Raw genomic sequence first — 13,276 nt, forward strand, 5'->3', positions numbered from 1 at the left:
GAAAAGCATACATTTGGGTATTTTTACATTAAAATAGCCGAAGATAGTGACACAGATTTGGGCAAGTCATGGTCACAAAAGGCAAGCAGTGGCCATCTAACCCTTTAAAGAAAAGAGAGATAACTGAAGCTAGCACCAAATACAAGTGTTCCACAAACATGACAGCCTATTGGCTCGAACGGGAGATACAATAATGCACTATGATGCATGCTCGTGTCTCTGGATTTCAAACAGATGAATGTGAGATATATAAGCAAGAATGAAAACATCAAATATAGCTAACATAAGGAAATTGATTTATTAACCAACCCGAGGCTGGAGAAAAAAGTCACATAGTTGTATAGAAGTCGACAGCTGCAACTTGCCATACAAAATTAACTGAAAACAAGAAACTGAGTAGTCATACTACAAATCAAAGAGGAGATTAGAATACAACTTAAGGAGCCACACCAGAAAGCTCCATAATCATATTCAGAGAGACACCACATCCATTATATTTAGTGGTCCAATATGAGTACCAAATATCAGGGATAACTATTGGCACCATAGCTCAAGATCAAGCTTAGTCATTCAAATTCTCAACTCCAAGGTGTTGCAGCTCAACCTTGAGAGACTTCAAGTATTGCACAGCTTCATCTAGAACATCGACAGTGTTCATTTCATTCCCACCGGGTACAATCCCTCTCAGCACCCTCACCATCTTCTTCATTTTCTGTCGCTTCCTTTCACTGTTGCAGCTGCTGCTACCAATGCCAGAAGATTTTCCAAGTGAAGAGCATTGCCTATTCTTCTTGGTTTTCAAACCATAATTGGAGCAAGAATCAGGGGACATGCTCCCATAATTTCCATGAGTTCGTGCTGTACTGACCTCTTCCTCGTCATATTCTTCCAGCTCTTCCTCTTCCAAGCTCAACAATGCATCAATATCATCTGAGTCCTCCTTCAGAGAAGAGGATGTTTCTCTGTCCTCATTATTTCCCTCATTCAATCCCAGATTGTCTTGGATGTAAGCTGCACAGATGTTAAAGGCAGGACCAGTAATTTTGTGGGCAATTGCAGGATTGAACATTATCTGACTTCGATGGTCAGTCTGGTCGAAGATAATGAAATTCTTCGGGCAAATGTCAGAGGTTTGAAATTCAACACCATGGAAAGGTTTGATGTGCTTTGCCTCATGAGGTAAAACTGCCCCACGCGCAGATGCAACTGGAATATGCATGTAATTATTACCCACTTGATTTGCAAAGGGGGGAGCTGCCTTGTTGGGGTCAAACTGTTGGTCCCTCTGCATCAGAAATCCTAAGTAGTTAAAGCTGAATAGACGGAGATTCACCTAAAGTCTAAGATTCTTTGACTTTTGACTGGATGAACGTTTGCAAAATACTACAAGGACTGTTATGAAAATCAAGTTATCGCCATTCTGGTACAGGAGAGCTGCCTATTCTCAATCAAAAGCAACCAGAATCAATACAACTGCCTTCTTATGTATGAATACAGCCGGAGGTCCAGTTTATCCCAAATCCCAGAGTCCAGAGGGTTTGTGAAACTATACTACGTAACAGGTTTAAGCAACTGACGGAAGTATTCAGCCTGTAAGAGCAAATATAAGAATATCAACAAACTAGTTTTTAATATCTTCAGAGTGGTACAATCAAGCATGCTAAAGCACATTTTATTGAAATCAACTGAAGCTGAAAGAAGATAAACAATAGCATAGCATGGCTGAATGGAAACGAGAAGATCAGATGTACCTGACAAACTTGCATCAGTTGGTAGTAGGCAATGACCCCAACACTCATTATAATCTTCCCAACTTCCTTAATAGCTCGATATCTCTTAAAGGTTACCCCAATGTTCATTCTCACTCCTGCAACCACCTTTTAAAATCCCCAAATAAAAGAACTTCAAAAACCAAAGAGTTTCACCTGCAGCAGTAAACCCTCAAAACAAAATTGTTAGAATGGAGACTGAAAGAGCAACGAGAAACAGAACTATATAACAAATGCTACATTTAATAAGAAGTATAGAAACATCATTTTGTCCCAAAATTTATGACATTATTTATCTGAAGGAAACTACTTCAGTTAATCTGTTTTTGTTCTATGATAACCAAACAATTAAAAGAAACACCTAAGAAAACCAAGCAGTTATATTTTTCCTTTAAAAGTCTTGGAAGCACGCACATAGAGGAAAAGGGAAATGCTGGAGTTAATTGGGCCATAAAGTTTCAATTTTTACACCAATTTCTTAAACTTAGGCCAAGCTAACAAGTGAAGGAAATGAAGAACAAAAAACAGCAATATAGCGAGAGTATAATCTCACCAAATGAATGAAACTACAGTATGACGCGGAAGAACACCACTAATCGAACACAGTTCCTGCTGTAATTCACAAAAGAAGACGTCCACGGCATCTTGATTTTACTTCTTCAATACCAAGTCAGAGTAAATGGTCCCAAAATTCCACTGCAAAAAATAAAAGGAAAATATTTCCAAAGTTAATCGAATGAATCTTATCCAACATTGATGTCTTTGAAAGAAGTCACTTTTAGCAGAATAAGCACTCACACAAAGAAACCCAGTTTGGCTAATGAGGAAAGTACGAAGAAAACAAATCAAAATTAGCAATGAACATTATTTCATTTTGCGGGTCTACCAAAGCAAAGCTCATCACTAAACTGAGCCTGATTAAATCAAAATTAAAATCATCCCATACCTCACAACTCAGAACACACCGAATCCACAATATTAATAATGACTACAACAAAAGTTCCAATTCAAAACCCTAATTCATGTGACCAAAACAGACAAAACCCTTCATTTTATATATAATCGTCCAATAAAGCAACAAGAAACACCTCAGAACGGCAAATAAATCAAACTTCAAGCCCCCCTGACCTAAACCAACAAAAAAAATACAAAACCCAAAACGAAAAGATGACAAATTTAAGAGCAAAACCTAGGTTGAAGGAGAAAATAGCAGAACAAATCCAGGTTAACGATTACAGAGGATCAGATTTCAGATTTCGTATTTCAGTACGTTTTTCTGAGATAAAAATTCCCTAGATTTGCGCTGCTAAACAAGATCTACCACTACTGCTCGCTTCTAGTGAGAGAGAGAGAGAGAGAGAGAGATGAGAGAGATGGGGAGGGCGTGTTTGGGAGTGGTGGTATTTAATTTTGGGGTTTCGTTGGGATGCGTTCAGGGACTGAGACAGTGAGGAGTCAAACACGGAGCGTGGGAGCCGTCGGATTGGGGGCCTTGGAAATGCTTTCCGTCTATTGCGGATGCAATGATGACCGTCGGATGAAGCACGCGTGCAAGGGGGACATTGTGGGGCCCTTCACGGGGTTTGACGAATGCGTATCGTGGAAATGACTCCTCCTCTCCTCATCCTCCTCGTGTGAAAGCCTCGCCATTCACACTCACCTTTATTTATTACCCTTCTAATCTCCTTCCGTTCAATTATGCTTTACATAATTTTGCTTTTACTGAGTTTTTATCCTCTGCAACCACACCCATCTACTTTACCATGGATCTCCCTTTTGTCCTTTTTGTTACAGATGGTTTATTTATTGAATTTTTAATATGTAAATTACGACACCCTCCAAAGGTGCATGACAAAACGAGATAAAGAAGATGGTGATGGATGTGTCAAATTGTGAATTGGTGGCGAAAGATTATTGGCTGCCAAGTGCCAACAAATTCTAACCACATACCCACTCCTTCCATGAATTGACAAAAGTGGCAAGGCCTATATATATAATTTGTATCACACTTCGCCCACAGAGAAACAATGGTCGGATGGGATGGTATTTAAGTTGTATATTACCAGAACATAAATTCAAGTGGGACTTGATACAACTCAAGAGAAATGACCAACATATTAAACTTTATAAAAAAAAACAAAAAAAACATCTTAAATTTAGAGAATAAAACGAGTTAATCGACCGTCACGTACTCAATATTTTGTCTAGTGAAAGCGTGGTTGTAATTTAATTGCATAAACTAATTATTGTTATTTAGTGGTGTCAAGTAGAACTCTATGAGGGTTAAAGTTGTTAATAAGTAGTACTCTGAACTTAATTTGATGTATAAATTTAGCATCCAAAGCTTAACAAATTCAATGAGATGCGGGCAGATGTCGACAATCGGCCTTGAGTAGGTCCGCCAATGTTGAATTCATCGATGCACTACAATGTCGAACTCTCTTAAAATTGTGACAAACTTATCATAAGAGTGATCACAAATTTTCATTTGCTAAGCTTGACTTGTTAACCTTTTTAACATCCCAATCAAAACATTAATATTTAATCTGTTTTGGAATCCAAGTATGAGTATATATGCTTCCATTTGTTTATGTACTTAGATTCCTTGTTACTTGTTTTCCTTCAAATTTTGTTTTTATATTTATATCTTGTTTTTAAATACTCATTATTAGGTCAAGTCAAACCGAATCTTACATAAGCGTGTCTCATACAAAGCCAACTCGACACAAAGGCAAGCTATAGTCCACAGTCTCAATGGGATAAATTTATTAGATTAGATAACAAAAGAAAATGGACCTTCTTCATCATCCATCAGATGGAAATTACATTACAATGAACTTACTATTCTTTTGGGCAGACTCAATGACCTTCTTCATCATCCACAGTCTCAATGACCTTCTTCATCATCAAATTGAAGTTTCCATTTTCCTTTTGGGCAGACTCAGACATAGATACAATCACCAAAACCTGCAACATATACAAGAATAAGCACACTTTGTTTGCTAAATTCATATTAAGAAAACATAAGATTTTGCAGTGCATTATATTAAACAAATTGGCTTACTTGGATTAGTGACAACGATAAGGCCAACGCCATTGAAATCACAATTGTAGCGTCCATCGGTCTTATAGTAAAGATTCATGGCAAATGAGGCATGGTTTATGAGGGTATTTGGAAAGTAGCATGAACCATGCTCTTGTATTTCACTGCATTCTTTTAATATTCTACAAGTGAAGTTTATGATGTTCTGTAATGCAGTGTCTGGGGTTCCTGCTTAGGCACACACCAAGTATCCTGCAAACCCAACACAGCATAATAGTAATTAATTGAGTTTAATTAAGCCATTGATGTTATGTTATACAATGTAGTCTAATTTCTATGGTTGACTAATTCATGAAGAGGAAGATGGGATATTTGTAGCAGTGCTGCAGCGGAGGCCAAAACCTGCAACGCATGATCATGAACACTTCGATGGAGAAATTGATGGTAGGGAGCTTAGGCACATTGTTTAGATCATTTAAAAAAACATACTTGCGTAAAGCCCCTCGGCTATACTAGTTTGGAAAAAAAAAAAGAGTATAGCCGGGCTAATAAATAAAAAGTGACCTACCAAATGTAGGGCCACATCTGAAAACCAAGATCGCTGGTCAGCTATAATGTATTTTTTATAAAAAGACGGACGGCTATACTATTTATAAATTTAAAAAAGGACCGGCCAGGCGGCTATACTATTTTTGTTTTTTTAAAATGCCTACTAGTCTCACTCTTCCTTCAAAATTATAAAAGGCCATATGAGTCCGCGAATTACACTCTCACCACACACACACGTAGGAAACACATGGCTGCACATACGAGAGAGAGACAGAGAGAGAGAGAGAGAGAGAGAGGAGTTTTATGCAAAGTGTGAGAGGGTGGGAAGGAGGGTCGGTGATGCGATGGGTTTTGGGTGGGTGGAGGAGGCTTCGCAGTAAGGGTTTAAAGTTGTTAGAAGGGGCGGCAAGAAATGAGAAGAAAATCTGTCAACATATATTAATTCTCTCTCTCTCTCTCATTGCAGGTGTATATACTGGTAGCGATGAAAAGCAGAGGCTTCTACAGAACATACGTAGCGTTTACCAAGATTATAAAGTTCAGAGGACAAATCTACATGACTTAAAATGGGTCCAAGCGGCACTAGGCGGGTCTAGGCAGGTCTAGGCGGCGCTAGGCGGGTCTAGGAGGTGCTAGGCGGTGCTAGGCGGGTCCTGGGCGGGTCTAGGCGGCGCTAGGCGTCTAGGCGGCGCTAAGGCGGGTCTAGGCGGATCTGGGTGCTAGGGTGGGTCTGGTTCTTTTGTTTTGTTCTTTAAGCCTACTACCTAGCGATTCTTCTTTGAAGCCGATATTTCGAGCAAGAGCCGTATCAGATGCACCACCTTTTGATCCCAGCAATATTGTGTCATTGTTTTTTCTGGTTCTTTCTTCATGCTACGAATTTGATCACAGAGTGTGCGTAGGTGAGTTTTGGACAGTGGTGAGAGTCTCGTTTCAAGGAGGGTCCAAGCTTCGTATGCTGAAGTGCAAGAGATTAGGAGGGTTTTGATAGAGGGAGATGCGGTTGCTTTTATCCAGCTGAGAACTAATTTGTCCTTGGCATAGGTGGGGTTGATTGAGCCCTCCTCTAGCCTTTTAGCAGGACGATTTTCATTCTTCACGACATCCTCCAAGTCATGGATTTCCAGAGGACATCAAGAAATTGCCATCTCCAAGATAAAATAATTTTGCCATTTATTAGCATTGAACCTCCATATGGTACCATGGACATCAGAATCTGAGGCAGCATTGTCATAACTTGAGGTGAACAGAACAAGTAATGGTGTGTGTTGTCTGTCATTTGAATGGAAAATGGCATGAATCTTGACCAGTTCAGTTTATCTAGTCAAAGAATTTGGCTTACATGATCAGCAGCTTTCTGTGTCGAAATGTGGCGAAATGGTTGGGAATGAAAATCAGGTAAAGCACTTCTTGCTCTTGGATCAACTTGAGAAACACTATCAATTTAGCATTATCATGATAAAGTTCTCAAAAGTGAAAAACATTATAGTTGAAATGATTGCTTGACGCAATCGCAGCTGAATGTGAAATTAAATAAAGTTGTTAAAAAATAACTTAACCTTGGCGTGAAGTTGATGTTGTGCATTCACAAGTTCGTCATTCACTGGCCTCAGACATCTCACCTGCTGAGAAAATTCAATGAAGGACCACAACAAAAGGAATTGGATGAACATATATACATATGACCACTAGGACAATTAATGCTGCAAAATACCCATTCTAGAGACAATCAGACAGGAAAGTTCTAACCATAAGTACAAACTTACCTGAAAATTGTTATGATCCATAGGTGTATTGAATATGTGGGAGATATTGAAGGAGGTTGGAATTGTGGCTGACATGGAAAGGATAGAATTCTGAGAGGTTTGAGAAATTTGGGAAGAGGTTTGAGAATTGACAGAAGAAGGGATAGGCGAGCCTTCATCGATGGCCATAGGAACTGTTGGATCGAGTCTTGAAGATATCTTGTTCCTAGGCTTGTCATACAATTTTCTAAATGGATCAATCTCAGAAGATATTGGAAAATTGAAAGCCGTCACAACTCTGGATTTATCAAACAACCAATTATCAGGTAGCATACCAAGCAGCATTGGGGGTCTTTAAAATGTGGTTCAACTCTCCTTGGCAAATAATAATTTACAAGGACCTATTCCTAGTTCCTTCGGGAAATTGATAAGCTTAGGAGAATTGGTTTTATCCAAAAACAATCTCTCTAGACTGATTTCAAAGTCTGTAGAAGCTCTCGTCCATCTCAAGTATCTGAATTTGTCTTTCAACAGACTCCACGGAGAAATTCCAACAAGAGGACCTTTTCAAAACCTCTCCTCCTGAATCATTTGTCTCGAATAGTGCGCTCTGTGGTGCAGCCCGACTCCATGTTCCACCATGCAAAAATAATACACATAAACCAAATTCAAGGAAAGCTAGTTCATCCAACCTGAAATATCTTATTCCAGGGATCATATCAGCAAATCTCCTGGTGGCCTCTGTATCATTGTTAATACTACGAAGGAAAAGGAAAGTGGAAGTTGCAACAGAGACTGCCTTATTACCTCAACTTCTTTGGAGAACAATTTCACACCTAGAACTTCTAAGGGCAACAAATGGATTTCATGAAAGCAACTTACTTGGCACTGGGGGTTTTGGCTCAGTATACAAAGGCACAATTTCAGATGGGATAGATGTTGCTGTAAAGGTTTTCAATTTACAGATTGAAAGGGCTTTCAAGAGTTTTAATGTGATGTGCTGAGCAATATTCGTAAACGAAATCTTATCAAAATCATCAGTTGTTGCAGTCAACCTGATTTCAAAGCCTTGGTACTACAATACATGCCTAATGGGAGCCTTGAGAAGTGGTTGTACTCTCAAAATCAAAACTCTCCTTTGAATATCCTACAAAGGTTGAATATAATGATAGATGTTGCATCCGCATTGGAATACCTTCATCATGATCGTGGTCCGAATCATGTTGTCCACTGTGATGTGAAGCCAGGAAACATACTACTTGATGATGATATGGTTGCACATGTTGTTGATTTTGGCATTGCAAGACTCTTAGGTGAAGGAGATTCTATGACCCAAACCATGACCCTTGCCACAATTGGGTATATGTCTCCAGGTGATTTACTGTTGCTTGTTTACTTTTCAATTTTATATATGTTGTCCTTCATTATGAACAAGGTGACCTTATGATTTTCTTTTAATCATTTCAACCAGAGATGTGTATAGTTTCGGTATTGTACTAATGGAGACGTTCACAAGAAGGAAGCCAACTGATGAAATGTTTGTTGGGGAGATGAATTTAAAGCAATGGATTGCAAATTCATTACTTCCAGATGCTGCAATTGTTGAAGTTGTTGATACCGATTTACTTGGAACATGGTGATTTTGTGAGCAGGAGGGATTGCTTATCATCCATTATGAGATTAGCTCTATAGCTTGTTGTGCAGAATTGCCAAAAGAGAGGATTAACATGCAAGAAGCTCTTGTCACACTCAATAAAATCAAGATTAAGTTTTTGAAGGACATAAGGTCAAGCAAACATTCTGCATAAAGTCAACTCTCTGGCTGCTAGAAGACATAAATTGTTTATAAAGCTTACCATGGCATCACCGGAATTTATACTTTAATATACATATTAGTTCAATTTAAGAATTATTGGTCTTTAGTCATTCAAAATATATTAATTATTAAGAATAACATGTTTTTCTTACTCAGAGGAATTTGTGATTGAAGACTGGGACATGAATTATTTGACTTGGACAATACGAACTGTACTTGTGAGGGTTTGCACTCAACATCAATCCAATCTCCTTCCTTTGTTCTAACCTCCAAGCCAACAACATCATGCTGAACAACAATGGTGGTGAAATTCATGTCTGTGTGGCTCGGAAACCTTACGATGACATCGTTGACCTCTGGTACTGTATATTTGATGAATCTAAGAAGGTGACCGTTGGAACTACCAACCGGCCACTATGTTATATCTTAATATAATTTATTTATATTTTTCTTCAATATTATGTGAGAATTATGTGTATAATACGTAAATTTTGTAAAAAAATATGTGTATTAAACATGAAAAATACGTATTTATATGTACAATACAAGTATTGTACATTTGCTTTTTTAAAACTTGAATTTTTCCAAGTCTTTAAGACGTGTACAGAACACAGATGTATTATTGAAAAATACATACGTGCGTGTTATACAATATTAAACGTGAAAGTGCTAAATCCTTTATACGGGTAATAACTCAGTAAAAGTAAAAGAAAAAAAAAAGAGACAATGGAGACTCGGGTAATGGCCTAATAGTAATGGATAACGCTCTAAACTACTCATATCGATAAACGAAAATCACAAGAAAAAGAAAGAAAAAGAAAAAGGGTATTTAAAGAGTATAGCCGACCGGCTGTACTTCTTTAAAAAAAGGGATCCGCCTATCTAATAACACCCACGTGTCAAAAAAGGTATAGCCGTTTGGCTATAAGCCGTGCGGCTAAACTATTTTCAAAAAAATAAAAATGAAAACCGGGTATAGCCGACCGGCTGTACTATGTATAAAAGACAAAAAAACCGCTTGTCAAAACAAGTATAGCCGCGCGGCGATACATTTTTTAAATAAAAACCGGAGTATAGCCAAACGGCTATACGTTTAAAAATAATAATAAATAGCGTAGTATAGCCGATCGGCTATACTAAAAGGTATCGAATGGTGCGCTTTGTGGTGAAGGCCAACTCCATGTTCCACCATGCCAAAATAGTACACTTCAACCAAATTCAAGGAAAGACAGAACACCCAACTTGAAATATATTATTCCAGGGATCATATCAGCAATACTCCTGGTGGCCTCAGTATCAATGTTCATACTGCGCAGGAAATGAAAGTGGAAGTTGCAACAAAGACGCCTCATTACCTCGACTTCTTTGGAGAAGAGTTTCACACCTTGAACTTCTGAGGGCGACGAATGGATTTGATGAAAGCAACTTACTTGGCATTGGTGGTTTTGGCTCAGTATATAAAGGTACAATTTCAAATGGGATAGATGTTGCTGTAAAGGTTTTCAATTTACATCTTGAAGGGGCTTTCAAGAGTTTTGATAGTGAATGTGAAGTGCTGAGCAATATTCGCACCGAAATCTTATCAAAATCATCAGTTGTTGCAGTCAAATTGATTTCAAAGCCTTAGTACTGCAATACATGCCTAATGTGGGAGCCTTGACAAGTGGTTGTATACTCTCAAAATTCTCCTCTGAATATCCTACGAAGGTTGAATATAATGAGAGATGTTGCGTCGGCATTGGAATACCTTCATCATGGTCATGGTTATTCAGATCAAGGTTGTCCACTCTGATGTGAAGCCAAACAATATACTACTAGATGATGATATGGTTGCACATGTTGCTGATTTTGGCATTGCAAGACTCTTAATTAGGTGGAGGAGATTCTATGACCCAAACCATGACCCTAGCCACAATTGGGTATATGGCTCCAGGTGATGTACTATTGTGGTTACTTTTCAACTTCTAATTTTATTTTCATCATATATAACTAAATTGGCATATATAATTTTGCAGAGTTTGGAATGGAAGGAATTGTTTCAACAAGAGGGGGATGTGTATAGTTTTGTTATTGTAATGATGGAGACATTCATAAAAAGGAAGCCAACAGATGAGATGTTTGTTGGGGAAATGAATTTAAAGAAATGGATTGCAAATTCATTGTTTCCATATGCTGCAATAGTTGAAGTTGTGGATGGCAATTTGCTTGGGACAGAGGAAGATCATGATATTGTGAGCAGGAGGGATTGCTTATCATCCATTATGAGATTAGGGCTAGCTTGTTCTGCAGAAACGCCCGAAGAGAGGATTAACATGCAAGATGTGGTTGTCACACTCAATAAAATCAAGATTAAGTTTTTAAAGGACTGTGGAGGAGTGCATGAATGAAGTTCTTGTAGTGATGATAGAGCATGAAGTTATTGTTGAGAGGGGAGATATTAGATTTGGATTTCCTGTAAGTTCTTTGGCAGTGGAGGTCCTTATCCTCCTATCAAATAATTAAGGATAGGAAAGTAAAAATAAAGTTAAGCAGACATTCTGCACATGCAATAAGCAGTCCAATCCAATCCACCTGCGTTCCTCTTGTCAAAAATAACGTTGCTACTGCTGTATATAGCTATAGGCCGAGTAGCAGCGCAACTTACCAACTTAGCCATTGATGAAAAAAAAAACATCAACTTTGCAGCTTAAGAGTCCACGAATCTCTACCATAACCGAGAAGAAGAACAGAAGCAGGAGAGAAATAACAGGACCTGGCAGAGCTAGCTTAGCCATTGCTGCTATGTTATACAAAGTAGTCTAATTTCTATGGTTGACTAATTCATGAAGAGGAAGATGGAATATTTGTAGCAGTGCTGCAGAGGAGGACACATAATGATCATGCAAGAACAACTGAGTAACAATCTGATATGCTCCATTACAGTCAGATTGCATATAGGCTGGCATTTGCACTTCTGGGCCACCTGTTACATACAATAAATTGCTTGCCTCAGCATCTTTGGTTTGGTTATAACTTACAACCAGGGTTCAATTAATTCCAGTCTTCCCTATCATATAATTCCAAATTCAAGTTAAACAGAAATTTCATAGAGTGTAGGACTTTTCTTTGTCTGGGCTTGAGCTTTCTTTGGTCATGAATTCTCCATTCATGAGTAAATTCAAATACCATTTTCCCTTCGGTCTGACTCGGGCATAGATGCAATCACCAAAACTTGCAACACATGATCATGAACACTTCAATGGAGAAATTGATGGTAGGGGGCTTAGGCACTGATTCGATCAGATCATTAAAAAAATTAAAACTATTTATGTAACGCCGCTCGCTATACTATTTTTGGAAGGAAAACGGAATAGCCGGGCGGCTATACTATTAATAATTAAAAAGGACCCGCTTAGCCGTAGGGCCACGCCTGAAAACCAAGATCGCTGCAAGGCTATACTTATTTTTATAAAATGTTCTAATGTAGCCGAACGGCTACATTATTTATAAATCTAAAAAAGGGCCCCGCGTAGAGCCGGAGCGCCCATGTGTTAAAAAAGGTATAGCCGAACGGCTATACTATTTCAAAAATGGTATATCCAACACTATTTACAAGTAAAGAAATGTCAAACCCTTCCTTCAAAATTAGAAAATGCCGAATGAGTCCACGAATATGGCAAATCACAAAATTGCACTCTCACCACACACACGTAGGAAACATATGGCTGCACATACGAGAGAGAGAGAGAGAGAGAAAGAGAAGTTTCATGCAAAGTGTGTGAGGGTGGGGAGGAGGGATGGTGATGTGATGGGTTTTGGGTGGGCAGAGGAGGCTGCTGCGCAGTAAGGGTTTAAAGTTGTTAGAAGGCGGCAAGAAATGAGAAGAAAATCACAACATATATTAATTTTTCTCTCTCTCTCTCTCTCATTGCAAGTGTATATACTGTAGCGTATGAAAAGCGAGGCTTTACAGAACATACATAAGTGACCAAGATTATAAAGTTTCAGAGGACAAATCTACATGACTTAAAATGGGTCCGTGGCTTAGGCGTGTTCAAGGCCACTAGGAGTGTCTAGGCGGCGTAGGACGGTTTGGGCGCGCTAGACGTGTCCGGGAGAGCTAGGCGGTCCAGGCCGCGCTAGGCGGGTCTAGGCGGATCTTGGTGCCAGGTGGGTCTGTTCTTTTCTTTGTTCTTCGCCTACCATGATTTTTCAAATTTATAACCGCAGATTGGAGGCGGCCGAGTCTTCAGGTGGTCTGTTCTTTAGGGTTTAGGTCTGGTGCAGTCTGGTTCTTTTCTTTTGGGCAGACTGACATATAGATACAATCACCAAATTCATGTTTGCTAAATTCATGTTAAGAAAACATAAGATT

At 38.7% G+C, this 13,276-nt stretch overlaps 1 protein-coding gene and 1 pseudogene across 2 annotated transcripts; one reads left to right on the plus strand and one right to left on the minus strand.

The window, feature by feature from the left end:
* Positions 1-275: 275 nt before the first annotated feature.
* Positions 276-3,275, minus strand: LOC103344087 (transcription factor bHLH144-like). 2 transcript variants are annotated; one of them, XM_008247713.3, is made up of 4 exons: positions 2,959-3,275; positions 2,323-2,465; positions 1,752-1,925; positions 276-1,590 (listed from the first exon to the last, which is right to left on the minus strand). In XM_008247713.3, exon 4 carries the CDS (start codon positions 1,289-1,291, stop codon positions 563-565), a length of 729 nt encoding a protein of 242 aa, XP_008245935.2. In that variant the 5' UTR covers positions 1,292-1,590; positions 1,752-1,925; positions 2,323-2,465; positions 2,959-3,275; the 3' UTR covers positions 276-562. The 2 variants fall into 2 exon arrangements, with proteins under 2 accessions (XP_008245935.2, XP_088903973.1); XM_089047847.1 differs by having other exon boundaries at positions 3,040-3,183.
* Positions 3,276-7,287: 4,012 nt separating this feature from the next.
* Positions 7,288-11,309, plus strand: LOC148918551 (putative LRR receptor-like serine/threonine-protein kinase At3g47570; annotated as a pseudogene).
* Positions 11,310-13,276: the final 1,967 nt, after the last annotated feature.

Source organism: Prunus mume, linkage group LG3 (assembly GCF_029339155.1).
Source record: "Prunus mume cultivar Tortuosa linkage group LG3, ASM2933915v1, whole genome shotgun sequence".
Classification (NCBI taxonomy): Eukaryota; Viridiplantae; Streptophyta; class Magnoliopsida; order Rosales; family Rosaceae; genus Prunus; species Prunus mume.

Coding starts and splice junctions, on each gene's coding strand:
- LOC103344087 (XM_008247713.3), bottom strand. CDS start 1,291: ATGCAGAGGGACCAACAGTTTGACCCCAACAAGGCAGCTCCCCCCTTT.